The 26,670-nt window shown below is 52.9% G+C and overlaps 2 protein-coding genes across 2 annotated transcripts in view; both read left to right on the top strand.

The window, feature by feature from the left end:
- Positions 1-8,880, top strand: part of shisal1a (shisa like 1a) — an 11,004-nt gene extending 2,124 nt beyond the window's left edge. The window contains exons 2-5 of the mRNA XM_084701653.1: positions 1,807-2,113; positions 3,871-4,084; positions 5,855-6,178; positions 7,020-8,880. Coding sequence (XP_084557779.1) covers positions 2,053-2,113; positions 3,871-4,084; positions 5,855-6,178; position 7,020 — 600 coding nt within the window. The 5' untranslated portion in view covers positions 1,807-2,052 and the 3' untranslated portion in view covers positions 7,021-8,880. The remainder of the gene's footprint in view (positions 1-1,806; positions 2,114-3,870; positions 4,085-5,854; positions 6,179-7,019) is intronic.
- A 6,425-nt stretch (positions 8,881-15,305) lies between these two features.
- Positions 15,306-26,670, top strand: part of cfap54 (cilia and flagella associated 54) — a 29,071-nt gene continuing 17,706 nt past the window's right edge. Inside the window, 30 exon segments of the mRNA XM_084701085.1 lie at positions 15,306-15,520; positions 15,680-15,785; positions 15,919-16,062; positions 16,250-16,415; positions 16,572-16,630; positions 16,745-16,888; positions 16,966-17,079; positions 17,375-17,476; positions 17,573-17,765; positions 17,896-17,994; positions 18,080-18,192; positions 18,657-18,765; positions 18,926-19,011; positions 19,347-19,493; positions 19,590-19,797; positions 19,936-20,093; positions 20,481-20,688; positions 20,821-20,898; positions 21,097-21,218; positions 21,354-21,533; positions 21,623-21,715; positions 21,999-22,104; positions 22,107-22,183; positions 22,276-22,406; positions 22,484-22,631; positions 22,833-22,988; positions 23,108-23,260; positions 24,073-24,769; positions 24,949-25,041; positions 25,255-25,381. Coding sequence (XP_084557211.1) covers positions 15,372-15,520; positions 15,680-15,785; positions 15,919-16,062; positions 16,250-16,415; positions 16,572-16,630; positions 16,745-16,888; positions 16,966-17,079; positions 17,375-17,476; positions 17,573-17,765; positions 17,896-17,994; positions 18,080-18,192; positions 18,657-18,765; positions 18,926-19,011; positions 19,347-19,493; positions 19,590-19,797; positions 19,936-20,093; positions 20,481-20,688; positions 20,821-20,898; positions 21,097-21,218; positions 21,354-21,533; positions 21,623-21,715; positions 21,999-22,104; positions 22,107-22,183; positions 22,276-22,406; positions 22,484-22,631; positions 22,833-22,988; positions 23,108-23,260; positions 24,073-24,769; positions 24,949-25,041; positions 25,255-25,381 — 4,466 coding nt within the window. The 5' untranslated portion in view covers positions 15,306-15,371.

The following is a 26,670-nucleotide window of genomic DNA, read 5'->3' as shown; positions in this document are numbered from 1 at the left end:
ACACGATCTCAGAAAAGCAGGACAGACAGTAATTAAAGTACTTGATTTATTTGCTCAACTTAACAAGCTTCTAGCCACCCGCTGATGCTCCCAAACCTAACAGCCCTTTAATGGTTTCATTTTCAGGGAGGGCGTGTCTTCAGGGAGGGCGTGTCTTCAGGGAGGGCGTGTCTTCAGGGAGGGCGTGTCTTTAAGGAGGGCGTGTCTTCAGGGAGGGCGTGTCTTCAGGGAGGGCGTGTCTTCAGAGAGGGCGTGTCTTCAGAGAGGGTGTGTCCTCAGGGAAGGTGTGTCCTCAGGGAAGGCGTGTCTTCAGGGAGTAATGGGACAGCAGGGGGGGAAGTTTACCCCCTAACCCAGCCAGGACACACAGACCATAATACTCTTGTCACAGGAGACGGGTGGAGAGGGGCTGGGAGCAGGGTGCATGCTGTGTAACTCTAAGGGTCTGGGATAGACATTAATTCATGCTTGGGTACAAAACACACATCCTCCCGCTACAGGATACAGGGGACCCTCCCTCCCTCTTCCTCTGAGCAGTGTGATCCATCTCTCTTGTGTTGGTCCTTGGAGAGACATCGACCCAGACCCAGATTCACATGACAACACACACACATAAACACACTCAAACATATGCACACAAACACAAATGCATAAACACACACACATAAACAGTCAAACATGCATACACACACCCATACATGCACACATAAACACACATACACACACACATGGATCCTCGTCTGTTCTGTCTCCTGAGCCGGGCCAGGCCTGTTCTCTCCTCAACACACTAACACTTCCTCTGACGACGGCAACACGTCCCAGGGCCTGCCCGTGACCTTTGACCTGCCCGTTTGACAGTTTAATTACATCATCAGGCTTCCTGTCAGGGGTCAACAGGAGCAGTGACTCAGGAAGAAACAGGAAGTTCAATTGTAATGTAGTTTGTTAATTGAAAACTGCCCTTCATTATCACTAGGCTCTAACTGGGCAGGAGAGTGAAGGCTGCTGTTGCTGGGGGGGCGTGTTGCTGGGGGGGGCATGTTGCGTGGGGGCAGGCGTGTTGCTGGGGCAGGCATGTCCTTTCAAGGTAGAGAGAGAGTAAGAAGAGATGGAGAAGGACAAAGAAATGTATGTGCGTAGGTGGCTATTTGTGTGCGTGTGTACTGGTGTGTGTTCTGGTGTGTGTTCTGGTGTGTGTGTGTGTACTGGTGTGTGTACTGGTGTGTGTACTGGTGTGTGTACTGGTGTGTGTTCTGGTGTGTGTGTGTGTACTGGTGTGTGTTCTGGTGTGTGTGTGTTCTGGTGTGTGTGTGTTCTGGTGTGTGTGCGTGTGTTCTGGTGTGTGCGTGTGTTCTGGTGTGTGTATGTGTACTGGTGTGTGTACTGGTGTGTGTACTGGTGTGTGTTCTGGTGTGTGTGTGTTCTGGTGTGTGTGTGTGTTCTGGTGTGTGTGTGTGTCCTGGTGTGCGTGTGTTCTGGTGTGTGTATGTGTACTGGTGTGTGTACTGGTGTGTGTACTGGTGTGTGTTCTGGTGTGTGTGTGTTCTGGTGTGTGTGTGTTCTGGTGTGTGTGTGTTCTGGTGTGTGTGTGTGTTCTGGTGTGTGTTTGTTCTGGTGTGTGTGTGTTCTGGTGTGTGTGTGTTCTGGTGTGTGTGTGTTCTGGTGTGTGTGTGTGTTCTGGTGTGTGTGTGTTCTGGTGTGTGTGTGTGTTCTGGTGTGTGTTTGTTCTGGTGTGTGTGTGTTCTGGTGTGTGTGTGTTCTGGTGTGTGTGTGTGTGTTCTGACCACAGTGAGTGTGTCTCCCCAGGCGCTGCTGATGAGGAGTGTGAGGAGAGGAGAGGAGGGGGGGGTGCACCTCAGCCAGCAGCCCAGCTGAAGCTGCTCTACCTGGGCCGTCTCAGCACCACGCTGGGCCTGCTGGTCTGGGAGGACCACACCTGCTGTTGCTAGCGCACCCAGGACCTGTATCTACCTCCTGCTCCCCCCCTCCACATCTGGCCCCGCCCCGGCTCCTCCCCCCGGCTCCTCACCCCCATGTGGACAGGAGGTGACCATGAACCATCGCTGGTCCTCCCACTTTCTGGCGGTCGTCTTCCTGCTGCTCTCCTCTGCAGGTCAGAGGTCAAAAACCTTCAACCCCCATCCCTCCTCCGTTAGCATGATCCGCTAGCAGGCCCAGTTAGCATGGCTGTTGCCTTCTCTAACCCTCCAATCTGAACATGAGTTATTCCTACCTGGGTGTCTGGCTGCAATGCTGCCAAATCACTTCTCCCAGGTAGTTAAAGGTCGGTTGGGAAAGTTCCTTATCCAGTCCCTGAAAATCTGTTATTCCTGAAGCCAATCAGAGGTCTCTCCCAGCCATGGGCCAGCTTCCTAATTGGTCAGTTAGGTTTTCCCCAGCAGGCTGATCTGGGGTCAGGGTGCAGGACTCTGAGGGCTCTGAGGGCTCTGAGGGCTCTGAAGGCTCTGAGGACTCTGAGGGCTCTGAAGGCTCTGAGGGCTCTGAAGGCTCTGAGGGCTCTGAAGGCTCTGAGGGCTCTGAAGGCTCTGAGGGCTCTGAGGGCTCTGAGGGCTCTGAAGGCTCTGAGGACTCTGAGGGCTCTGAGAGCTCTGAGGGCTCTGAGGGCTCTGAAGGCTCTGAAGGCTCTGAGGGCTCTGAGGGCTCTGAAGGCTCTGAGGGCTCTGAGGGCTCATGATGCCTCCAGCGTTCCGAACCCTGGGTCCAATCTAAACAACAAACACACTCTTCCTAACAAGTCATGGTTCCCAACAAGCCTCAGAGGGAAGGAAGGAGGTGTAAAAGCTGTACTGGATTAGCCCTTGCGCTTGTGTGTGTGTGTGTGTGTGTGGGTGTGTGGGTGTGTGTGTGGGTGTGTGGGTGTGTGGGTGTGTGTGTGGGTCCATGTTGGCACCACGTACAGAAGAGTCTGTCTCCGTCATCATGCATGCCAGACAGAAGGTGTTGATGACTGAGCTGGTGTTGATGACTGAGCTGGTGTTGCATCTGACCACACTGTCAAGTCCTGTGTGTGGGAAACAGTGTAGCAGTGTGTGTGTGTGTGTGTGTGTGAGTGAGTGTGTGTGTGAGTTTGTCAGAGTTGAGGAGTCAGACTCAAGGAGTCAGACTAGAGGTGAGAGTGAGCTCACCCTGTTCATTACCCTCCTCCCTTCCTCCCTTCCTCCCTTCCTCCCTCCCTTCCTCCCTTCCTCCCTTCCTCCCTTCCTCCCTTCCTCCCTCCCTTCCTCCCTTCCTCCCTTCCTTCCTTCCTCCCTCCCTCCCTCCCTCCCTCCCTCCCTCCCTCCCTCCCTCCCTCCCTCCCTCCCTCCCTCCCTCCCTCCCTCCCTCCCTCCCTCCCTCCCTTCCTCCCTTCCTCCCCTCCTCCCTTCCTCCCTTCCTCCCCTCCTCCCTCCCTTCCTCCCTTCCTCCCTTCCTCCCTTCCTCCCCTCCTCCCTTCCTCCCTTCCTCCCTTCCTCCCTTCCTCCCTTCCTCCATTCCTTCCTTCCTTCCTTCCTTCCTCCCTTCCTCTTTCTTGGTCCTGCCTCTCATCTATATGGAAACGTGTCCAAGATGAGCTTCTGTGTTAGTGTGATAGTGAGTGTGTGTGGTAGTGAGCACGTGTGTGTGTGTAAGTGTGATAGCAGGGGGTAGTCCAGCTGAGCCTTTTCTCAAAGGAGGCCTCTGCTTTGGGTCAGCTCATCACAAAGAATGTGTGTGTGTGAATGTGTGTCTGTGTGTATGTGTGTCTGTGTATGGGACTAATAGGCAGTCACACCTGGACTTTTTTTCAGTTTGCATAAAACTTTAGCACACACACTTCTTCATGTTGCCCCTGCCTCCCTCAGTACTAACTCCATGTGCTTCTCTCCACAGCCCTCTCTGCTCACTTCAGGGTGTGTGAGCCGTACTCCGACCACAGGGGGCGCTACCACTTTGGATTCCACTGCCCTCGCCTGTCAGACAACAGGACCTACATGTTCTGCTGTCACCATAACAACACCATCTTCAAGTACTGCTGCAACGACACAGAGTTCCAGACCGCCATGCAGATGAACCTGACCACAGGAGACGACGGCTTCACACACAAGTAAACCATCTTCTGTTTTCTTCCCTTTGATACTATTGTGCTGTTTTATTCCTTTCAGTTTTGTCATGCTCTGTTATGAGATATTGTGCTCTGTCATATTCTGTGTTACTCTGTTCTCTTTTCTCCTGCTACATGAAACAGCAGTCGTGCTCTCAGAACCACTCAGGAACTGTTTTCAGAAGTTTCCAGGAAAGGATTCACCCTGTTAGTAAACAGACAGCCACAAGCTCTTAAAGCATCAGGAGCACTCTGCTGCCCAGCCAGCAGCTCCCTCCTGGAGGCAACACTTCCTGGAGCCTCTCTGCCCAGGGCGATCTCCCTGAGGGGGAAGGCTTCCTCCTTTTAGATACATTTACAGCTTTTTTTATGCTTTCTTGGGCAGTTTTAACAGACAAAGACTTTGTTACTGTGCTTAAGTAGATTTTTCTGGTATCAGTACTTTACTATACTTTTCTGACAACATTTTACTTTCACTCTTAAAATTTTTTACACAAATATCTGTACTTTATTACTTTTATTTTCAAGCCAGGTTAAGTTTGAATCTGTATTTGGTGGCCTGATCAATATGATTTCTTGTCAGTGTGCCTTGTTTCATTTCCTGACTTCCACGTGCAACAAACGTAAGCTAGTCTAGAAGCTACCATGGAGCGAGGCAGAAGGGAACAAGTAAGGATTTTTTTTGTAAAAATAGAAAAATACTTTTCAAAAACACCTTTCCAAAAATACCTTTCCCAAAAAAACTTTTCAAAAAAACGTTTCCAAAATACTTTTCAAAAAATATTTTTCACAAAAAAGACAGACAGGCAGACCTTATTTAGACATTATTGTTGGTATTTGGGTGTGATGTAAACTCTCAAATAGCGATCTGTACGTTCTCTTCTTCACACACATGCGCGCACACACACTCATACACACTACTTCCTGCCAAAGCAATCTCAGACACTGATGAAATTCAATTACAGCAATTGTTTGGCTTTGCTCCCCCCCCCCCCCGAACTCACTGTTTAATAGGATCAATTGATTGTATCAGGGACATATTAGTGTCTGTTTACAGAGAACACCGAGAGGACCGCTTCTGGACTGTGGGGTCTCTCTGGAGGGGGGTTAGGGGAGGGAGAGGTAGGGGAGGACTGTGGGGTGTCTCTGGAGGGGGGTTAGGGGAGGGAGGGAGAGGTAGGGGAGGACTGTGGGGTCTCTCTGGAGGGGGGTTAGGGGGGGGGGGGAGAGGTAGGGGAGGGGGGAGAGGTAGGGGAGGAGGGGGAGAGGTAGGGGAAGACTGTGGGGTCTCTCTGGAGGGGGGTTAGGGGAGGGGGGAGAGATAGGGGAGAGGGGGAGAGGTAGGGGAGGAGGGGGATAGGTAGGGGAGGAGGGGGATAGTCTGTTTGGAGAGGTGGAGAAGTGTGGACTTTGTCATTTTGGAAAGTTTTCAGACAATGTACTCTCTGTCCCTCCCCCTCTCCCCCTCACTAACTACACCGCCCTTACTCCCTCTCCCTCTCCCTCTCCCTCTCCCTCTCCCTCTCCCTCTCCCTCTCCCTCTCCCTCTCCCTCTCCCTCTCCCTCTCCCTCTCCCTCTCCCTCTCTCTCTTTCTCTGTCTCTCCCCTTCAGTAACCACACCACCCTTACTCTCTCTCTGTCTCTCCCCCTCCTCCCCCTCAGTAACCACACCACCCTTACTCTCTCTCTGTCTCTCCCCCTCCTCCCCTCAGTAACCACACCACCCTTACTCTCTCTCTGTCTCTCCCCCTCCTCCCCCTCCTCCCCCTCAGTAACTACACCGCCCTGGTGGGAGTGTGGATCTACGGATTCTTCGTCATGGTCCTGCTAGCGCTGGACTTCCTCTACTACTCTGCCATCAACTACGAGGTGTGCCGGTCCTGGCTGCAGCGCTGGGGCCTTGGGGGCCGCTGGCTGAAGCAGGCCAGGAGCCAGTGGCACTGCCCCCCCGCCCTGGACACCCAGTCCCCCCTGGGGAGGCTCAGTGGAGGGGGGCTGGGCCCCCCGTGCCCACCCCAGGCCCCCCACCACCACCACAGCCTGGGAGAGGAGGCCCCGCCCCCCTCCCCTCAAGGCCTCCTCACCTCCAGCGCCTGGTGAGTCAGGGACTGTTTTTACTCTGCTACTGTACGAGACAGCCTAACCTCATCTGTGGTCTCTACTGTACGAGACAGCCTAACCTCATCTGTGGTCTCTACTGTACGAGACAGCCTAACCTCATCTGTGGTCTCTACTGTACGAGACAGCCTAACCTCATCTGTGGTCTCTACTGTACGAGACAGCCTAACCTCATCTGTGGTCTCTACTGTACGAGACAGCCTAACCTCATCTGTGGTCTCTACTGCACGAAACAGCCTAACCTCATCTGTGGTCTCTACTGCACGAAACAGCCTAACCTCATCTGTGGTCTCTACTGCACGAAACAGCCTAACCTCATCTGTGGTCTCGTAGAAGCATTCAGGATATCCTCATCTCGTCCATCTGTCTTAGTTAGACAACACTAATATGACAACTGTCACACCTGCCAGGAGAGTGTGTGTGTGTGTGTGTGTGTGACCTCCTCTCCTGGCAGACAGGTGGGAGCCACATGGACCCCATCATGTCCAATTTGATGGTTTGCAGCCCCAACCAATTACACACAGACACACACACACAAACACACACACAAACACCTGCTGTACCAGCCTTTCCTTCCATAGCAGGTTGCTAGTGTTCAGAGTGTGTGTGTGTGTGTTTTGTCTGTGTGTGTGTGTAAAGTGAGAACTCTGGCAGTATGTAGTGTTTCTGTCTTCCTTCAGGCTTATCTTTTAAAAGAGACAACCTGCATCACCACCACCATTTATGTTCTTGAATCAACCGGGGCGTTTTCATGTATTGGTTCATGTTAGCATAGTGCTAACCAGGGTAGCAGTGATAAATGGGTGTGTTTTGGCACAGACACGTCCAACAAGAGAAGCAGCCAAGGAGAGAAGAGGAAGAGAGGAGGAGCCAGGGGAGGGGAGGGGAGTAAAGATCACGCCCTGGACAAGATACCTCCTCCTTCTGGATCTCAACCTCCTGCTACCCAGCTGCCCTCTCTCTTATCCCCAACAACCTGGACCAACCTCCACACACACACACACACACACACACACACGTACACACACACACACACACAGTGTTGCTCTGGGGCCAGCCCAATGTATTCTAGCTGGAGGTGAAGTTATTTATACTCTGTAATGGATCATGAATATTTTATAGACGTGTGGAGCGAGGCACCTTCTGGAGGCTTCCACAGGTGGAGAGGAGGAACAGGTTTACCAGTCTGACCTCTATGACCCTGAAGGTGGAGCAGGTCTGCTGGACCCTGGAGATAACATGAGCGCTCTGACCCTGCTTCTACCCCATGTTTTCAGTTAACTGTTGACTGAAACTATTTCAATGATGGCTAGTGAAGTTTAGTCCTAAACTGCTGATCATTAGAGGGCAGGACAGCGTTGTTGTGAGGACAGCAATACAGAGCCTCAGAGCCGTCTGTTTGAGGGCCTCAGAGCCGTCTGTTTGAGGGCCTCAGAGCCGTCTGTTTGAGGGCCTCAGAGCCGTCTGTTTGAGGGCCTCAGAGCCGTCTGTTTGAGGGCCTCAGAGCCGTCTGTGTGAGGGCCTCACAGCCGTCAGTTTGAGGGCCACCCCTGTTTCATACACGCTGTCTGTTTCTTGTGTTCAGTTAGCAGGAAACTTGTGTCTGTTTCTACAGTCAAACTACAAGAGCAGAGAGGAACATCCATGAGAAGTATCTTCAGTCAAACTAATGTTTTGATTTAGACACTAGATAAAGTAAAAATGAAGTCATATACAGTACATTATGTGAGCACTTTAAGTGGGGTTTTAGAATGAGCACTTCTAATGAAGGTAGTTTACGGATGTTGTGCCACAGTGGGGTGTGTTATGCACTGCTCTGTCTCTGCAGTGATGAACCCCCTTGTGAAGGGTGCTGTTAATGCAGACCACTACAGTCCTGTTCTTACCGTGCTGAGTACAGTAGAATACAGTGGTGCAGTTCCAGTTATCTACACTGTCACATCAGTACCTGATAAAATAGACGTGTCTGTCCCTTAATGATGATGTCACCAGTGATCAGATTAATATCGTTGTGGTCAGAACCATAGATATATATAAACACTAGATGTCTCGTCCGCGTTGACGGCCAACGGAGTCGAACGTCCGCACATGGCGTGAGCGAGTTGACTGTAGCAAGATGGCCGCCATGTGCGGACGTTCTAGACTCCGCTGTAAGACATCTAGCGTTTATATATATCTATGGTCGGAACAGTCCAGTACTAGTCTGTCCCTTAATGATGATGTCACCAGTGAGCAGATTAGTATCGTTGTGGTCTGAATAGTCCAGTACAACAGTCTGTCCCTTAATGATGATGTCACCAGTGAGCAGATTAGTATCGTTGTGGTCTGAACAGTCCAGTACTACAGTCTGTCCCTTAATGATGATGTCACCAGTGAGCAGATTAGTATCGTTGTGGTCTGAACAGTCCAGTACTACAGTCTGTCCCTTAATGATGATGTCACCAGTGAGCAGATTAGTATCGTTGTGGTCTGAACAGTCCAGTACTACAGTCTGTCCCTTAATGATGATGTCACCAGTGAGCAGATTAGTATCGTTGTAGTCTGAACAGTCCAGTACTACAGTCTGTCCCTTAATGATGATGTCACCAGTGAGCAGATTTGTGACTAGGTGGTAGGTATGGTGGATGTGATTGCACTGTTCACAACCAGGAAAAAATAAAGATTTCTATTTTGCAATGTGTTTAAAGGTGTCTTGGTCTGTGCCTGTCAGTCTACCTGCCTGTCTGTCTGTCTACCTGTCTGTCTGTGTACCTGCCTGTCTGTCTACCTGTCTGTCTGTGTACCTGCCTGTCTGTCTACCTCGGGGCTAATGAACCACCAGGATGCAGCTGGGACACACCCTCTGCTGCCCTGCCCCAGGTCACCATGGCAGCCGTGATTGACAGGCGCTACAGTCCTGTGCTCTAATTGGTTGTGAGGGTGAAAGGTGTGTCTGGAGCAACTCACACACATACACACGCAGACACACACACACACATAGGGGAAATAAATACACACGTACATGAATACACACATAAACACAAACACGCACGTTCAAAGAAATATACACAAATATCTGTTGAACTGAAGGACGGATAAAAGTGAACAGGGTATGAGGAAGAGAGAGAGAGACAGAGAGAGAGATATGGGAGACTGGGAACACAGGAAGGACAGGGAGATAAGTGAAGGGAAGAGAGATCGAAGGAGAGATAGAAGATAGTAAAATTGAGGATTATATATAGAGAGAGATAGAAAGAGTGATTATTATAATCCATGAAAACTAATCACCACCATTCATCACCCCCAAGATCTCTGGCTCTGGTTCTGCCTCTGTCTGGTCCTGCGGCCCTCAGTAACAAATCAAATGCACCACGTCCATTCATTACAGGCCTATTATTATCCCTTCTAACTCCACCCTGTCAGACACAGAGGGAGAAGCTATTCCTTAGGTAGTGTTATGCTCATGCTAAACATATTTATCCTCACTGAGGGATTAAACGACATGTAGCTGCTATTGTTAGCTAGCTACACCCTGGAATGACTTGTCGTTTGTTAACTGTAACAGGAAGATATTGTTCGACTCATGGGCGTAGTGACACTGTCACATGACCAGCCATTGTCCTCCGGCTGGAGAAGCTGGTTTCGGTAGCTGTCTCTCACAACTGGTTTTAACTAGACTTGAAAATGTTCTACTTTTTATCTATTCTTTCTTTCTTTCTTTCTCTCTTCTCTTCTCTTCTCTTTTCACTTCCCTTCCTCTCCTCCCCTCTCCTCTCCTCTCCTCCCCTCTCCTCTCCTCTCCTCTCCTCTCCTCTCCTCTCCTCTCCTCTCCTCTCCTCTCCTCTCCTCTCCTCTCCTCCCCTCCCCTCCCCTCCCCTCCCCTCCCCTCCCCTCCCCTCCCCTCCCCTCCCCTCTCCTCTCCTCTCCTCTCCTCTCCTCCCCTCCCCTCCCCTCCCCTCCCCTCCCCTCCCCTCCCCTCCCCCTCCCCTCCCCTCCCCTCCCCTCCCCTCCCCTCCCCTCCCCTCCCCTCCCCTCCCCTCTCCTCTCCTCTCCTCTCCTCCCCTCCCCTCCCCTCTCCTCTCCTCTCCTCTCCTCTCCTCTCCTCTCCTCTCCTCCCCTCCCCTCCCCTCCCCTCCCCTCCCCTCCCCTCCCCTCTCCTCTCCTCTCCTCTCCTCTCCTCTCCTCCCCTCCCCTCCCCTCCCCTCCCCTCCCCTCTCCTCTCCTCCCCTCCCCTCCCCTCCCCTCCCCTCTCCTCTCCTCTCCTCCCCTCCCCTCTCCTTTCCTCCCACTCTTATCCTCCAATCCAGAGAACTGTTCATCCCTGAAAGTCTATCACATTCCCATGGCAGCCCATCCCATGGCAGCAATTACGTAGACTGCACTGCTCAAGGACAGTGGCCAGCCAGCAGGCTGCAGCTGGGATGAGGCCAGCCAGCAGGCTGCAGCTGGGATGAGGCCAGTGTGCCGGGGCTGCAGCTGGGATGAGGCCAGTGTGCCGCTGATTGTGGAAGCCGAGAGCAGAAGGGAATGTTTTTAAAAGATAGTGATAAACTTCTGACCTTCTGCAGGGTAACACAAAACACTCCCGCAGGACCAAAGAAGAACTTTACCTTGAAGGTAGAGGACATAACCAGAAGCAGGGATGGTGATCACATGACTGTCCAAGCCACTCCTGCTTCCTAGGAGAAGTCCACGACCTGCAGATTAGGATGAACTTCTGGTCTTGGGTGAAGTTTCTGTCTAGGAGGAGATTCCTGTCTGGTGGAAACTTCCTGTTTGGTTGGAACTTCCGGTCTGAGGGTTGTCTTCTGTCAGGGGCAACCTTCTGTCTAGGAGCTGAGGAGAAGGATGATTGTTTTCATGACGGACTTTCAATACTAGAAGAATGTTTCTGATAATTTTTGATCTGTGAAGCCTGAATGTCGTTGGGACTTTGTGTAACAATGCCAAACGATAACCAATACACCAGCCAGAATCACATCAGTCATGATCGATTTCACTTCTCAGAGTAATTCTCCACGCTCTGGTGAAATGTCAAATCCTTTAAAAGTCTACCTTCTGAAAGAGAGAGTATGAGAGAGAGCGAGCGAGAGAGAGAGAGCGAGCGAGCGACAGAGAGACAGAGCGAGCGACAGAGAGAGAGAGTGACAGAGAGAGATAGCAAGCGACAGAGAGACAGCGACAGAGAGAAAGAGCGACAGAAAGACAGAGCGAGCGACAGAGAGAGCGAGCGACAGAGAGAGAGAGCAAGCGACAGAGAGAGTTCTCTGCAGTTGGCCGTTCTGCTGTCACCTTCAGCAGCTCTGTCTGAGGAGAGGGTCCCCTCAGAGCCCCCCTCAGAGGGTCCCCTCAGCCATGTTGAGCCCCAGAGAGAGACCCCCTCCTCACCCCCCTTCTCACCCCCCTCCTCACTCCCCCCTCACCCCCCTCCTCATCCCCCTCCTCATCCCCTCCTCATCCCCCTCCTCAACCCCTCCTCATCCCCTCCTCATCCCCTCCTCATCCCCCTCCTCATCCCCTCATCCCCCTCCTCATCCCCCTCCTCATCCCCCTCCTCATTCCCTCCTCATCCCCTCCTCACCCCCCTCCTCATCCCCCTCCTCATCCCCCTCCTCATCCCCCTCCTCATCCCCTCCTCATCCCCCTCCTAATCCCCTCCTCATCCCCTCCTCATCCCCTCCTCATCCCCCTCCTCATCCCCTCATCCCCCTCCTCATCCCCCTCCTCATCCCCCTCCTCATCCCCTCCTCATCCCCTCCTCATCCCCCTCCTCATCCCCCTTCGGCCTGCTCCTAACCCTCCTTGTCTCTGCTCCCCCCTGCCCCCCCTCCCCCTGTCTCCCCAGACAGCAACGTCTCTGAGGGGAAGGATTATTCCAGCAAATAAGTGATTGTTGGAGATGAAGGGTCAAGTTAGATAACAAGTATGGAAAGCTGGTTATTGTTCTCAGCTAGAGTTAAGCCCTTTATCTCTAGCGAGAGAGTGAGAAAGAGAGAGGGGAAGAGTGAGAGCCAGGACGAGAGAGAGAGAGAGAGAGAGAGAGAGAGAGAGAGAGAGAGAGAGAGAAGAGAGAGTGTGGGGGGGGAAGATAGAGACAGAAAGAGTCAAGGCAAAGGCAAACTTCCTTTGAACCTAAAAAGTAATTTGTTAAGGGTTAACCTCATCTCTGCAAAACTGCCACAAGTCTTCTACAAGAACCAGAGGGTCTGTACTGTGAGAGAGCTGATCCACACAGCTGAACAGAGGGTCTGTACTGTGAGAGAGCTGACCCACACAGCTGAACAGAGGGTCTGTACTGTGAGAGAGCTGACCCACACAGCTGAACAGATACTATTACACAACCTGGAACTTCCATCTAGTCAGACTGTCATATATTAATAATCTCTATCCATCGTGTTCACATGCATTCATTATTTACTGAGTAATGTCTGAAGCACAGAGATGCACCGGGGTCGTCCCTCACCACTCTGAGCAGGGCTCTGCTCCAGGATGGACCCTCACCACTCTGAGCAGGGCTCTCCTCCAGGATGGACCCTCACCACTCTGAGCAGGGCTCTGCTCCAGGATGGACCCTCACCACTCTGAGCAGGGCTCTGCTCCAGGATGGACCCTCACCACTCTGAGCAGGGCTCTGCTCCAGGATGGACCCTCACCACTCTGAGCAGGGCTCTGCTCCAGGATGGACCCTCACCACTCTGAGCAGGGCTCTCCTCCAGGATGGACACCGCAGGGATGCATGAAGACTCTGAGACAGCCAGTCCACTCTTACCACCCAAATACTGTTGAACTTTGAGTTAGATTTTCTGCTCCACTTTCTATATGCACAGTTTGTATGTTGCTCCTCTGTTTATCATGATAAAGGTGTTAGCAATTATTTTTGTAAATGTTTAATAGACTGGCAGCTGAATGTCCTAAGAGCTGGACACAGCGACTCCACCTTCATTTCCACGACTTTTCATTCATTTAGCCGACGCTTTTATCCAGCTCTCTCTCGCTCCCCTCCGATCGCACACACCTGTAACACATCTGAGAGCATGAGTGAATGAAGCTGCTGTATATTCATGTCTCTGTTACTGTCAGTACGCGCCAAAAGATGCAGGCCACATCAAAGTGAGAGGTAAGAGAGTGCTTATGACCTGAAAACCTGGTTTGATCTTTGTTCCAGGAGGCATAGGTGATAGAGACAGACAGGTCGATCAGAGGTGAGGCAGAGAGGGTAGAGACAGACAGGTCGATCAGAGGTGAGGCAGAGAGGGTAGAGACAGACAGGTCGATCAGAGGTGAGGCAGAGAGGGTAGAGACAGACAGGTCGATCAGAGGTGAGGCAGAGAGGGTAGAGACAGACAGGTCGATCAGAGGTGAGGCAGAGAGGATAGAGACAGACAGGTCGATCAGAGGTGAGGCAGAGAGGGTAGAGACAGACAGGTAGATCAGAGGTGAGGCAGAGAGGGTAGAGACAGACAGGTCGATCAGAGGTGAGGCAGAGAGGGTAGAGACAGACAGGTCGATCAGAGGTGAGGCAGAGAGGGTAGAGACAGACAGGTCGATCAGAGGTGAGGCAGAGAGGATAGAGACAGACAGGTAGATCAGAGGTGAGGCAGAGAGGATAGAGACAGACAGGTCGATCGGAGGTGAGGCAGAGAGGGTAGAGACAGACAGGTCGATCAGAGGTGAGGCAGAGAGGGTAGAGACAGACAGGTCGATCAGAGGTGAGGCAGAGAGGGTAGAGACAGACAGGTCGATCAGAGGTGACTACCAAAGCCTGGCTTAGTCCACACCTTCACACTGGGTTTCAGAAGGTGCAGACTAATATAAAACCGCCCAGACACTCCTTTGAAGTAGACTAGACTGTCCCTTTCAGTATTCCACATCTCTTTCACACTCTGTTTCTCCCTCTCTCCCTCTCTCTCTCTCCCTCTCAACCCCACCCTCTCTCCCTCTCCCCCAAACCTTCTTTCAACCTCCCTCCCTTCCCCTCCACCCCCTAATCCTCCTCTCACTATCTCTATCCCTCCCTCCCCCCCTCCCTCCCTTCCTAAAACCCACTAGAGGACCCCATTTAAAAGGATATTTTCATAAAAAATTTCTGGGGGAACATGCCCCCAGACCTCCCTAGTTTTGCTTGGTCACAGGAAAAATAATAGGTTTTATCTAGGGGCTTAGCCCCCCCAAAAATGGAAACCTAGATTCGACCCTGGTTTACAGACGGCTGTATAGTCTACCCCTGTTCCGAGACCTTTTAGTCCAGTGATCAGTAGCCTAGCCTACTGTACTATTCTTTATTTAATAAATGTATTAGGCCTACAAAGAGATAATTTCTCTGCGACTGACACTGGAAGCGAACAGTCTTCCTTCCTGGATTCGTACATTCCCGTTTGCCTATAAAACCCAGGGCCAGTTATTAATTTAATATCTGCTATTCTGTAGACTATACATATTTCTCACTAAAAGATAAATGTCACTGTTGAATATTTTTATTGACATGCTAGATTATTGTTCTTTTTTTTCGGTCGACAAAAATCAGTTTCCACTTGAAGTGGAGGACTGGTCCGCGCCACCCTCCCGCAGGAGAGAGCGGCGCTCAGTCGGGGACCCGGAGGATGAAAGCCGCACTGGTTCATTGACTTTCACCATACTCAACCTTTCATCACCTTTGTTTTCTAAAAGGCTACATCGATCTTTGGCTGTGCTAAAGGAAGTGCTGGTGACTGAAAAAGCTTTTTAACCGCGAGGCCGGCTGTCCTGTTGAAAAACAGCTTCGTGCCCTTTTGACTTTTCAGTTCCAACCGCAGCAGAGAGCGCACTGTGGCTGCCTAGCTTCTTTCAGGGACCATTGCCATGGTAACTTGAATAAAAACAGGAGATCCCACAGTCAACGTTTCCCTGCTTTTTTAGCAGAAGAGCTTTAGTACCACCTACTGGAATGATCACTCAATTCACCTAAAAATATTCCTTGATAAGACGTTCCTGCTCTGAGAATCCAGGAGATTCACTATTACCTGGCAACTGGTTCATTGTGTAGTGTCCTATAACATTCATCCCTAATTTTCACGTGTCCCTGAATAGGGGATACTGGAAACAAACCTGGCAACCCACCAGGTTTGAGCGTTGCTACCATGACAACCACCTGTTCCTATCCCAACAGTTTGTTGCTTAATCTCTTGTTGCTAGCTTGAGGTTTTCACCGTTAAAATGGAAAACTTACCGGCGTCATTTTACGGGGAAATTGACAAAAGAAACCCCGTAATTTCTGCTTTTGATAGCGACATTAAAGAGTTTATGTTGTTAATGAAACGAGTCAGTAATTTGCCTACCTATGACCACAAATCGTACTCGAGAGGGTGAGAGGATAACTTTATGACTGTACAGTTCACTTTTGCTCGAGCTGGTTACTGTAGCTAGCTAGCTAGCTGGTTAGCAGACGTTGTTCCTGTAACCGTCGCTGTGTCTGTCTATTCCAACCAATGTAGCTAACGGCCTCTCTCTTCTCTCTACCACAGAGCCAAAAGTATCTTTGATATATGGAACAAGTACAAACCTCGACTTCCAACCGCCTACTACGAGAACTATATGCTGCATATAGCCGATTTTCTGTTCGAAATAAAGGTTTGAATAATCACAGAATAATTTCTCTACATCGGACAGGATGGACTCTACATTAGGGGGGCACAAGGGGTTCCCAGAATTGCCCCTGTATCCACAACACTTCAGACCAACTAAACAGTGTCTCTCTGCTCAGTTCTACAGGCTGGCGCTGTGGCAGGGCTACGGGCGCTACCTGCAGCTGGTCAGTACCAGCGGCATAGCAGACATCCAGGACGTGGAGCACTTCAAGACCTGCTTCTTCCCAGACGGCTTTGACACAGACCGGGCCAAGCTCACTGTGAGTGGCTGAGACTGTGTGTGTGTGTGCGCTTGAGTAGAGAGAGAATATGATCACATAATGCTTCTTCACCTTTCTTCTCCTGTCCTCCTCCTCCCCTCCTCCTCCTCTTCCTACCCTCCTCCTCCTCCCCTCCTCCTCCTCGTCCTCCTCCTCCTCCTCTTCTCCTGTCCTGTCCTGTGTGTAGTTCCGGGCATTGCAGGGCTGCTGCCAGTGTTGTTTCCAGCAGGAGCAGTGTACGGGCCGGTCTGGTCCACAGGGCGTCCAGAGACTGCTGGCCCTGCTGGGCTTCATCCGGGTGATGATGCAGGCTGCTCTGCCACACGACCACCTCTGCTGGCTCGTCTACAATGGTAGCTCTGCCCCCTGGGGGTGGGAGAGGGTACAGGAGCTCTGTTAGAATGTCACTCCAGCCCCTCTAACCACCTCTCTGTCGCTCTCTTTCCCTCTCTATCCTTCCTTCCCTCCCTTCCTCTCCCTCCCCTCCTCTGTCTCCCTCTCTCCTCCAGGCTCCTTGTATATCTACAACATCTGTCGTCACCTGATGTCCATGAACCAAACTGCACAGGTACCAGGCCCCTTGGGGAACTAGAGCATGCACAGCCCAGTAGAAGGCATTATAGTGCATCTATTAAAATCTGTGGTCAGACCTCGTTACTTCCTGAACCCCCCCCTCCCCCAGACTCTAGAGTACCTGCTGTGGGCGTGTGTGTGTCTGGAGACATCCGTTCCCCTGGCGACCGCTGGCTTCCTGTCCTGGAGGTCCACCCTGTACTGTGCTGTCTGCCACTGCTACTACCACAGCCAGGCTAGCCTGCAGGCCGAGGTGTGTGCTTATGTTTGCAGTGTGTGTGTGTGTGTTTGCAGTGTGTGTGTGTGTCCTCACAGCAGTGTTGTGTGCAGGTGTTTGCGCGGGGGGCGCTGGGCAAGGTAAGTGAGCTGGGCAGGCTGGAGGAGATGAGCGGCCTTCCTGCCTCCCCAGACACCCAGAGAGCCTACAAGGAAGCCACCATCAAGGTACCCGTGTCCCCCTCTAGACTCTCTGTCCCCCTCCAGACTCTCTGTCCCCCTCTAGACTCTCTGTCCCCCTCCAGACTCTCTGTCCCCCTCTTGACTCTCTGTCCCCCTCCAGACTCTCTGTCCCCCTCTTGACTCTCTGTCCCCCTCCAGACTCTCTGTCCCCCTCTTGACTCTCTGTCCCCCTCTTGACTCTCTGTCCCTCTCTAGACTCTCTGTCCCCCTCTAGACTCTCTGTCCCCCTCCAGACTGTGACCATGTTACTGAAGGTGTATATGTGTGTGTGTGTGTGCAGCTGACAGCCATGGTGTTCAGGCGCTCGGTGTATGAGCCCCGGAGGAAGCCTAAAGGCATGTTCAGGCCCAAGCTGAAGAGCACTCTGAAGGAGATCCAGGGGGTATCTAACCTTCTAACCTTGCTGCTTTCCTGTACTGTATAACAACACTGCTGATAATGATCTTGTAATACGTTCCATGTGCCCCCCCCCCACCAGATGCCGTGGCCCCGTACAGCTACAGAGCGGGTGCTGGTGGAGGTGTTTGAGGGGGCGGCGGCCCAGCTGCTGGCTGTGCTGGAGGCCCTGGGAGAGCGCCCGCGCCGGCCCCTGCACACCGGCCTGCCTGAGGAGCCCGAGGCCCAGGAGGTGGTCCTGGAGCTGCTGGCTGCTGGGGCCAGTCTGCTGGCTGGTCAGACACACACTCTCTTACACACACACTCACACACACTCTTATACACACACACACACATAGACGCTGCTGTCTGGTCCGTAACACGGGCGCTCACGGTGTGTGTGTGTGTGTGTGTGTGTGAGTGTAGGGAAGGGGGGATCTATAGAGAAGGAGTGGGATGAGAGCCTGCCTTCCTGTCTGAGTTCACTCTGCACCTCCTCCTCTCTGCTGGAACTGGCTGTGGCAGGTTAGTTTTTACCTTGATCCCTGACCCCTGACCTTAACCTAGTAACCTTGACAATATATTTCAAGGCTGACTGTGTGTGTTCCAGGGGAGAACAGAGTGTCTGTGCAGGCTGCAGTGAGCTTCATCAAGCTGCTGTATCGCTACGAACAGTGGGACATGTTCTGTACACTGTCTGACCATCTGCTCAACTTCCTGTCTGTAAGTCACAGAGATATCCTTTACTACTTCCTGTTTGTTAGTCACAGAGATATCCTTTACTACTTCCTGTCTGTCAGTCACAGAGATACCCTTTACTACTTCCTGTCTGTCAGTCACCATGATAACCTTTACAACTTCCTGTCTGTCAGTCACCATGATAACCTTTACAACTTCCTGTCTGTCAGTCACCATGATAACCTTTACAACTTCCTGTCTGTCAGTCACAATGATAACCTTTACAACTTCCTGTCTGTCAGTCACCATGATAACCTTTACAACTTCCTGTCTGTCAGTCACCATGATAACCTTTACAACTTCCTGTCTGTCAGTCACCATGATAACTTTAACCCTGGCCAGTAGTCTATTCAAATTGTTTGTATAGACTGTGCACATAATTCTATGTTTCTGGTGTGTGTATCTGCGTATGTATATTTGTGTGTGTGTGTGTGTGTGTGTGTGTGCAGACCCTGGGGCAGCAGGGGTTCAGGGCAGCAGAGCTGGATCTGGTTCTGCTGCAGGCCATGGAGCGCCTGCTGTCATCTCACAAACACCTCAACAACAAGGACCAACCTGGTACACACACACACACACACACACACACACACACACACACACACACACACACTGCTCTGTGTCAGCAGGATGTCGTTTATACCTGTGGTTGGATTCAGGTGTTTGTCTGTTTATCTGATTCTTTGTTTCCATGTGTTCATCCGACTGTGTGTGTATACAGATAAGGACGGGCTGGGGGGGTGTATGAGTGATGAGCTGTTGGTCCTGGCGCAGACCCTACACGTGTGTGTGTGTGACTCCAGTCAGGTGAGACCTTCTCCTCCACCTTCCCTGTGTCTGCCTGCGTGTGTGTATGCATGTGTGTGAGTGCAGGTGTGTGTGAGAGTGCAGGTGTGTGTGTGAGTGCAGGTGTGTGTGAGAGTGCAGGTGTGTGTGTGAGTGCAGGTGTGTGTGTGAGTGCAGGTGTGTGTGAGAGTGCAGGTGTGTGTGTGAGTGCAGGTGTGTGTGTGAGTGCAGGTGTGTGTGTGAGTGCAGGTGTGTGTGAGAGTGCAGGTGTGTGTGTGAGTGCAGGTGTGTGTGTGAGTGCAGGTGTGTGTGTGAGTGCAGGTGTGTGTGTGCTTACCCCCCGTGTGACCCTGCAGAGGGTGCAGCCTGACGCAGACCTGGTCCTGGACATGGTGCTGTACCTGTGGGCCAGGTGTAAGCCTGTGTTCCACACAGCCCACAATACCACCCACAACAACACCACCCACACACCCCTCCTGAGGAGCCCGGAGCACCTGGAGCAGGTGGGCCAACACACACACACACCGTGTGTTGGGGGAGTGGATGTGTACTTCATGGTGATCTGTGTGTTCTTCATGGTTGTGTGTGTGTGTGTGTAGTGGGTGAGAGTGCTGTCCTGGCTGGGGGAGGTGGTGTGTGTGTGCGGTCTGGGGGAGTGGGACCCTCTGCTGCAGGCAGAGATCACCCTGAGACTGGCCTCTGTCCTGGAGAGCACCGCCCACGCCCCGCCCCACGCCCCGCCCCACGCCCCGCCCCACGCCCCGCCCCACGCCCCGGAGCCTCCAGCACGGGGCAGACCCAGGACAGGTACACCCTCACACCCTCACACCCTCACACGCTCACACCCTCACACCCTCACTCACCCTCACACCCTCACACGCTCACACCCTCACACCCTCACACCCTCACACCACAGCAGGTTGTCATGTGTGATCTGTGCTGCAGCCTCCAGCAATGACATCACTGCTCAGGCCACGCCCTCTCAGGAGCGGCTCCAGGCTGTGTGTGTGGTGGTGCAGCGAGGTCTGGAGGGCATCGTCCAGGGCTGGACCGCCATGATGCCTGCCGACGGCAGCGCCATCGCTGACAACGTCTTCCTGCAGGTGCCTCTTCCAGCCCCACACACACAGTTACAGACACACACAGTTACTGACACACACAGTTACTGACACACACAGTTACAGACACACACAGTTACAGACACACACAGTTACAGACACACATCTAAAGTCTCCCTGCTCCCCATCTCTCTAAGGGCAACCTGGTCTGTTCCCACATTTACATTTAGTCATTTAGCAGACACTCTTATCCAGAGCGACCTACAGTACAGGGACATTCTCCCCGAGGCAAGTAGGGTGAAGTGCCTTGCCCAAGGACACAACGTCATTTGGCACGAACCGGCAACCTTCTGATTACTCGTCCGATTCCCTAACCGCTCAGCGACCTGACTCCCTGTTCCTGGTCTAACCTGGATCTCTCTGACTTGATAGAAATATAGAAGGATGGCCATTCGCTCACCTGCAGGAGAGAAAGTAGCAGGAGGAGGAACACATGGAGGAGAGGAGACAGCAGGAGGAGGAGGAGAGGAGACAGAAGTGTTGAAGAATACCTGCTTGTTTCTTGTTCCTGTGGACCAAGTGGTGGAGCTTCTGGCTATTCAGCACAGGGTCTCCCTCAAGCTGATCCTCACCTGCCCAGGTATCTGACAGCTTGTGGTAGAATGAGACAACTGGGACTGCTTAACGAGCTACACAGACTGGGACCACCAGGACCCATATGATCATCTACAGCCTATGTGTGTGTGTGTGTGTGTGTGTGTGTGTTCCCCAGCTGAGCTGGAGTGTGGTGACAGTAGGAGGTCTCTGCGGCCCTCTGGTGTGGAGGTACTGAAGACAGCATCCCAGAGAGGTGAGTCCTGACCTACCAGACACTCCAACCCTGCTCCTGGAGATACCCTGCTCCTGGAGATACCCTGCTCCAGGAGATACTCTGCTCCTGGAGGGGTTCACTGTTCTCCAGGAGCAGGGTGGGTCTCCCTGAGAGAGCATGGATTCTGAAGCCCCAGGTGTCCCTGCTGTGTCTGTGTGACTCCTGTATGTCTCTTAGAGAGCGCCCTGTTGGAGAAGATCAAGAAGAACCGTGTCTCCAGGGCTCTTTTCCTCATCCAGAAGGCTGTACTGGCTCACCGGCACCACCAGGACAACAGCGCCACCCAGAGGCTCCTGGAGGTCAGACCAGCACCGCTACTGTACACCACTGGAGAACTGACTGTTCTGTCAGTGTCTGGTCCCTCCCTCCCTCCATCCCTGACTCACCCCCTTCCTGACTCTCCCCTCCCTCCCTGCCCCCCCTGTGTTCTGCAGGAGGCGGTGCTGCAGTTGGAGAAGGCAGGGGTGGAGGAGCGAAGAGCAGGGCTGGAGAGGAGGGATGGAAGGATGGAGGAGGAGGAGAGGAAGAACAGGCCTCCCCCTCCTCCCATCCTCCTCTCTCGGACTAATCACTCCATGACCTTCGCCCCGGCCCCCTACGCCCTGGAACAGCAGGTGAGGTGACCACACACTCACATCGCTACGTTCTGGTGCTGGCTGACAGTCTGGTTCTGTGTTCTAGGTGTGTCGGTTCTGTGTTCTAGGTGTGTTGGTACTGTATCTATGGCCGCGAGGCAGAGAGTGTCAACCTGAAGGTGCGTTTGGGAGACTGTCTACTGGTGGGCACTGGAGACCAGGTCAGTCTCTCTTTCTGTCTGTCTCTTTGTCTTTCTGTCTGTCTGTCTGTCTGTCTGTCTCTGTCTCTGTCTGTCTGTCTGTCTCTCTCTCTGTCTCTCTCTCTGTCTCTCTCTTTCTGTCTGTCTCTCTCTCTGTCTCTCTCTCTCTGTCTCTCTGTCTCTCTCTCTCTGTCTTTCTCTTTCTGTCTGTGTCTCTCTCTGTCTCTCTCTCTCTGTCTCTCTCTTTCTGTCTCTCTGTCTGTCTTCCCTCTCTGGGCTCAGCACTGTGTGTGTGTGTGTCCAGGTACCAGCAGTAGGAGAGTGCGTGCTGAGGGTGGAGGGCTTGGAGCCCAACCAGAAGTATGTGTTTGCAGTGGCAGCCTACGACGGGCATGGCAGCCTGCTGGGGGGGGCGTGGGAGAGACCACCAGGCCCCTGCTGGCCTCCCCCCCCCTGGCCCTCCTCACCACCTGGGCTCACCTGGCTCAGGTAGGGTACACCAGGGAACACCTGGTCCACACAGGAACATCCTAGTTCATATGTGGTGTGTATTTCTCTGTGTTCCCTCTGCCCTCCCCCAGGCAGCGTTCCAGACCGGGCACAGCTCCCTGGTGAAGAGAGCCTGTGGAGAGCTGTGGAGCCACTTCACCCTGCAGGACCCCCCCCAACAGGCAGAGGGCAGCAGCAGGCCTGGGGGCCTACCACACATACGGTCAGGACAAACACACACAATGAGACACACTTCTCTAAAATGTTTCCTAATAATCTCCTCTCCCCCTCCTCCCCCAGGTTGTGTATGGAGACCATGCGCCTCTCCTCTCCTCTCCTCCTCCAGCTGTTCTTCACCTCCATCCTGATGCAGACAGAGACACACATCCAGGAGGGGGCGCTGCACTGCGATGCTCTCAGCGACCAGGGACCTCTGTCCTGGGGTCAGGTAGGAAGTTCTGAACTCTGTCCTGGGGTCAGGTAGGCAGTTCTGACCACTGTCCTGGGGTCAGGTAGGCAGTTCTGACCACTGTCCTGGGGTCAGGTAGGCAGTTCTGACCTCTGTCCTGGGGTCAGGTAGGCAGTTCTGACCACTGTCCTGGGGCCAGGGGTCAGGTAGGGACATTCTAACTACTTGTTGCCCCCCTAGGAGTTGCGTCTGGCGGAGTGTGCGAGGCTGCAGGTGGCAGTGGACGTGAGCTTGTGGCTGAACAATGACAGCGCCGCCCTGCAGGCCGTGGTGGGTTGCTACGGCCTCCTGGCCCCGCTCATCTTCCACCAGATCTACGCAGAGCCTGTGGTGCAGGTAACCCTGGAACACACACCTGGAACACCTCACCTGGAGCACAAACACCTAGATCACCCCACCTTGAACACCTGAGCCTCACCTGTAGTGTACTGTGTATGTGTGTGTGCGTGCTGCAGGTGCTGATGAAGTGTCTGGTGGTGCTGCAGGAGATCTCCCCTGAGCTGAAGCTGAAGCGTCCAGCCTCCACCTCTGAGTCCCTGCTGCGCCCAGCCTCCACCTCTGAGTCCCTGCTGCACATGGTGGCTTGCATCACCTACTACCTCTCCAAGGTGAGCGGGGGTTCTGTGTGTGTGTGTGTGTATATATATATATATGTGTGTGTGTGTGTGTATATATGTGTGTGTGTGTATTAGAGCCCGACAAATAAATGATTTTTAAGGCCGATATCGATACAAATATTTGGTGATTTAAAAATACGATATTTCGATATATCGGCTGATATATATACATATATAAAAATTATAAAAAATTATAATAATCCAGTAACAAAACATAAATTTAAACAGATTAGATAAACAGATTTCCTTCCACTCTTCCCGACTCTGGCTGGGTCAGCTGGTTGTAGGGTATGTGGCGTTCTAAACACGAGTGTTGCCAATAGGGACATTATAGAGTGCCCTCTGGTGGACAAACTATGCAACGCTAACACTCATAACATGGTTGAAGGGTGTTTCATCTGTTTTTTTATTTTTATATTCATTTATCGGCCATTATAAATGCCAATACCGATAGTTTGGAAAATGCTAATATCAGCCGATAATATCGGCCCGCCGATAAATCGGTCGGGCTCTAGCGTGTATATATATGTGCATGTATATATATATATGTGTGTGTATATATATATATTTACATTTACATTTAGTCATTTAGCAGACGCTCTTATCCAGAGCGACTTACAGTAAGTACAGGGACATTCCCCCCAAGGCAAGTAGGATGAAGTGCCTTGCCCAAGGACACAACGTCATTTGGCACAGCCGGGAATCGATCTAGCAACCTTCAGATTACTAGCCCGGTTCCCTAACCGCTCAGCCATCTGACTCTGATATATGTGTGTGTGTGTGTGTGTGTGTGTGTGTGTCAGGCCCTGAGGACTCTGAGCCTGTCCTGTGTGTCTGCTCCTGTGATGGAGATGGGGAAGAGGCTGCTGCAGGAGCTGAGTGACATCTCTGCTACGGACCAGGAGACAGACAGGCTGCCCAGGAGAGACCAGGAGACAGACAGGCTGCCCAGGAGAGACCAGGAGACAGACAGGCTGCCCAGGAGAGACCAGGAGACAGACAGGCTGCCCAGGAGAGACCAGGAGACAGACAGGCTGCCCAGGAGAGACCAGGAGACAGACAGGCTGCCCAGGAGAGACCAGGAGACAGACAGGCTGCCCAGGAGAGACCAGGACACAGACCGGGTGCCCAGGAGAGACCAGGAGACAGACAGGGTGCCCAGGAGGGACCAGGACACAGACCGGGTGCCCAGGAGAGACCAGGAGACAGACAGGCTGCCCAGGAGAGACCAGGAGACAGACAGGCTGCCCAGGAGAGACCAGGAGACAGACAGGATGCCCAGGAGAGACCAGGAGACAGACAGGATGCCCAGGAGAGACCAGGAGACAGACAGGATGCCCAGGAGAGACCAGGAGACAGACAGGGTGCCCAGGAGGGACCAGGAGACAGACAGGGTACCCAGGAGGGACCAGGAGACAGACAGGGTGCCCAGGAGGGGAGGGGCCGGGGAGGAGGCCAGCGAGCAGCTGAGGGCTCTGGAGGGGAAGAGAGCCAGCTCTGGTACACACCAACACACATACACACCCATTCTATATTACACATTATATATATACACACACAGATGATGTTGTTGGTGTAGCTGTGATGATAATGATGATGATGATAATGTTAGGTAGCTGTGATGATAATAATGTTTGTTTAGCTGTGATGATGATGATGATGATGATGTTGGTGTTTAGGGTCTCACAACCATGAGCTGATAGGCCAGGAAGATGCAGTCCTGCTGTACAGCACCCTGTCCTGCTGCTCCCTGAAGACCTGCTACAGGGAGGGTAGCTGCACACACACACACACACACACACACAAACTAAACATAGACACATGCATGTATACAGACACTCAATACAGTCACACACAGACCCATACAGTTCTTCATGTATGCCAGTGTATGTATGTGAATATGGAGATGTGTTTCATGTTTAAGACGTAGCCCTGTGTGTGTCCTTGTGGGTATGTGTGTGTGTGTGGTGTGTGCGTGTGCTCAGTGATGAAGGTCAAGAGGAAGGCATGCTTCCTGGAATGTGCAGTGCTGCTGCTCCAGAGGAGCCTGCAGGAGGAGCAGCTGTGTTTGGTGACACAGTGGGGCCAGGACATCTTCACCTGGATCACCAGGTGTGTGAGGGGGTGTGTCTTCACCTGGATCACCAGGTGTGTGAGGGGGGTGTGTCTTCACCTGGATCACCAGGTGTGTGAGGGGGTGTGTCTTCACCTGGATCACCAGGTGTGTGAGGGGGTGTGTCTTCACCTGGATCACCAGGTGTGTGAGGGGGGGGTGTCTTCACCTGGATCACCAGGTGTGTGAGGGGGTGTGTCTTCACCTGGATCACCAGGTGTGTGAGGGGGGGTGTCTTCACCTGGATCACCAGGTGTGTGAGGGGGGGTGTCTTCACCTGGATCACCAGGTGTGTGAGGGGGTGTGTCTTCACCTGGATCACCAGGTGTGTGAGGGGGTGTGTCTTTACCTGGATCACCAGGTGTGTGAGGGGGGGGTGTCTTCACCTGGATCACCAGGTGTGTGAGGGGGGGGTGTCTTCACCTGGATCACCAGGTGTGTGAGGGGGTGTGTCTTCACCTGGATCACCAGGTGTGTGAGGGGGGTGTGTCTTCACCTGGATCACCAGGTGTGTGAGGGGGGGGTGTCTTCACCTGGATCACCAGGTGTGTGAGGGGGGTGTCTTCACCTGGATCACCAGGTGTGTGAGGGGGGGTGTCTTCACCTGGATCACCAGGTGTGTGAGGGGGGTGTGTCTTCACCTGGATCACCAGGTGTGTGAGGGGGGGTGTCTTCACCTGGATCACCAGGTGTTTGAGGGGGGGGTGTCTTCACCTGGATCACCAGGTGTGTGAGGGGGGTGTGTCTTCACCTGGATCACCAGGTGTGTGAGGGGGGTGTCTTCACCTGGATCACCAGGTGTGTGAGGGGGGTGTGTCTTCATCTGGATCACCAGGTGTGTGAGGGGGGGGTGTCTTCACCTGGATCACCAGGTGTGTGAGGGGGGTGTGTCTTCACCTGGATCACCAGGTGTGTGAGGGGGGTGTGTCTTCACCTGGATCACCAGGTGTGTGAGGGGGGTGTGTCTTCACCTGGATCACCAGGTGTGTGAGGGGGTGTGTCTTCACCTGGATCACCAGGTGTGTGAGGGGGGGGTGTCTTCACCTGGATCACCAGGTGTGTGAGGGGGGTGTGTCTTCACCTGGATCACCAGGTGTGTGAGGGGGGTGTGTCTTCACCTGGATCACCAAGTGTGTGAGGGGGGTGTGTCTTCACCTGGATCACCAGGTGTGTGAGGGGGGGGGTGTCTTCACCTGGATCACCAGGTGTGTGAGGGGGTGTGTCTTCACCTGGATCACCAGGTGTGTGAGGGGGGTGTGTCTTCACCTGGATCACCAGGTGTGTGAGG

This window comes from Hypomesus nipponensis, chromosome 7 (genome assembly GCF_054491055.1).
Source record: "Hypomesus nipponensis isolate SF chromosome 7, ASM5449105v1, whole genome shotgun sequence".
NCBI classification, from domain to species: Eukaryota; Metazoa; Chordata; class Actinopteri; order Osmeriformes; family Osmeridae; genus Hypomesus; species Hypomesus nipponensis.
The sequence above is the reverse complement of the archived record's forward strand: the minus strand, read 5'-3'. Positions and strand labels throughout refer to the sequence as shown.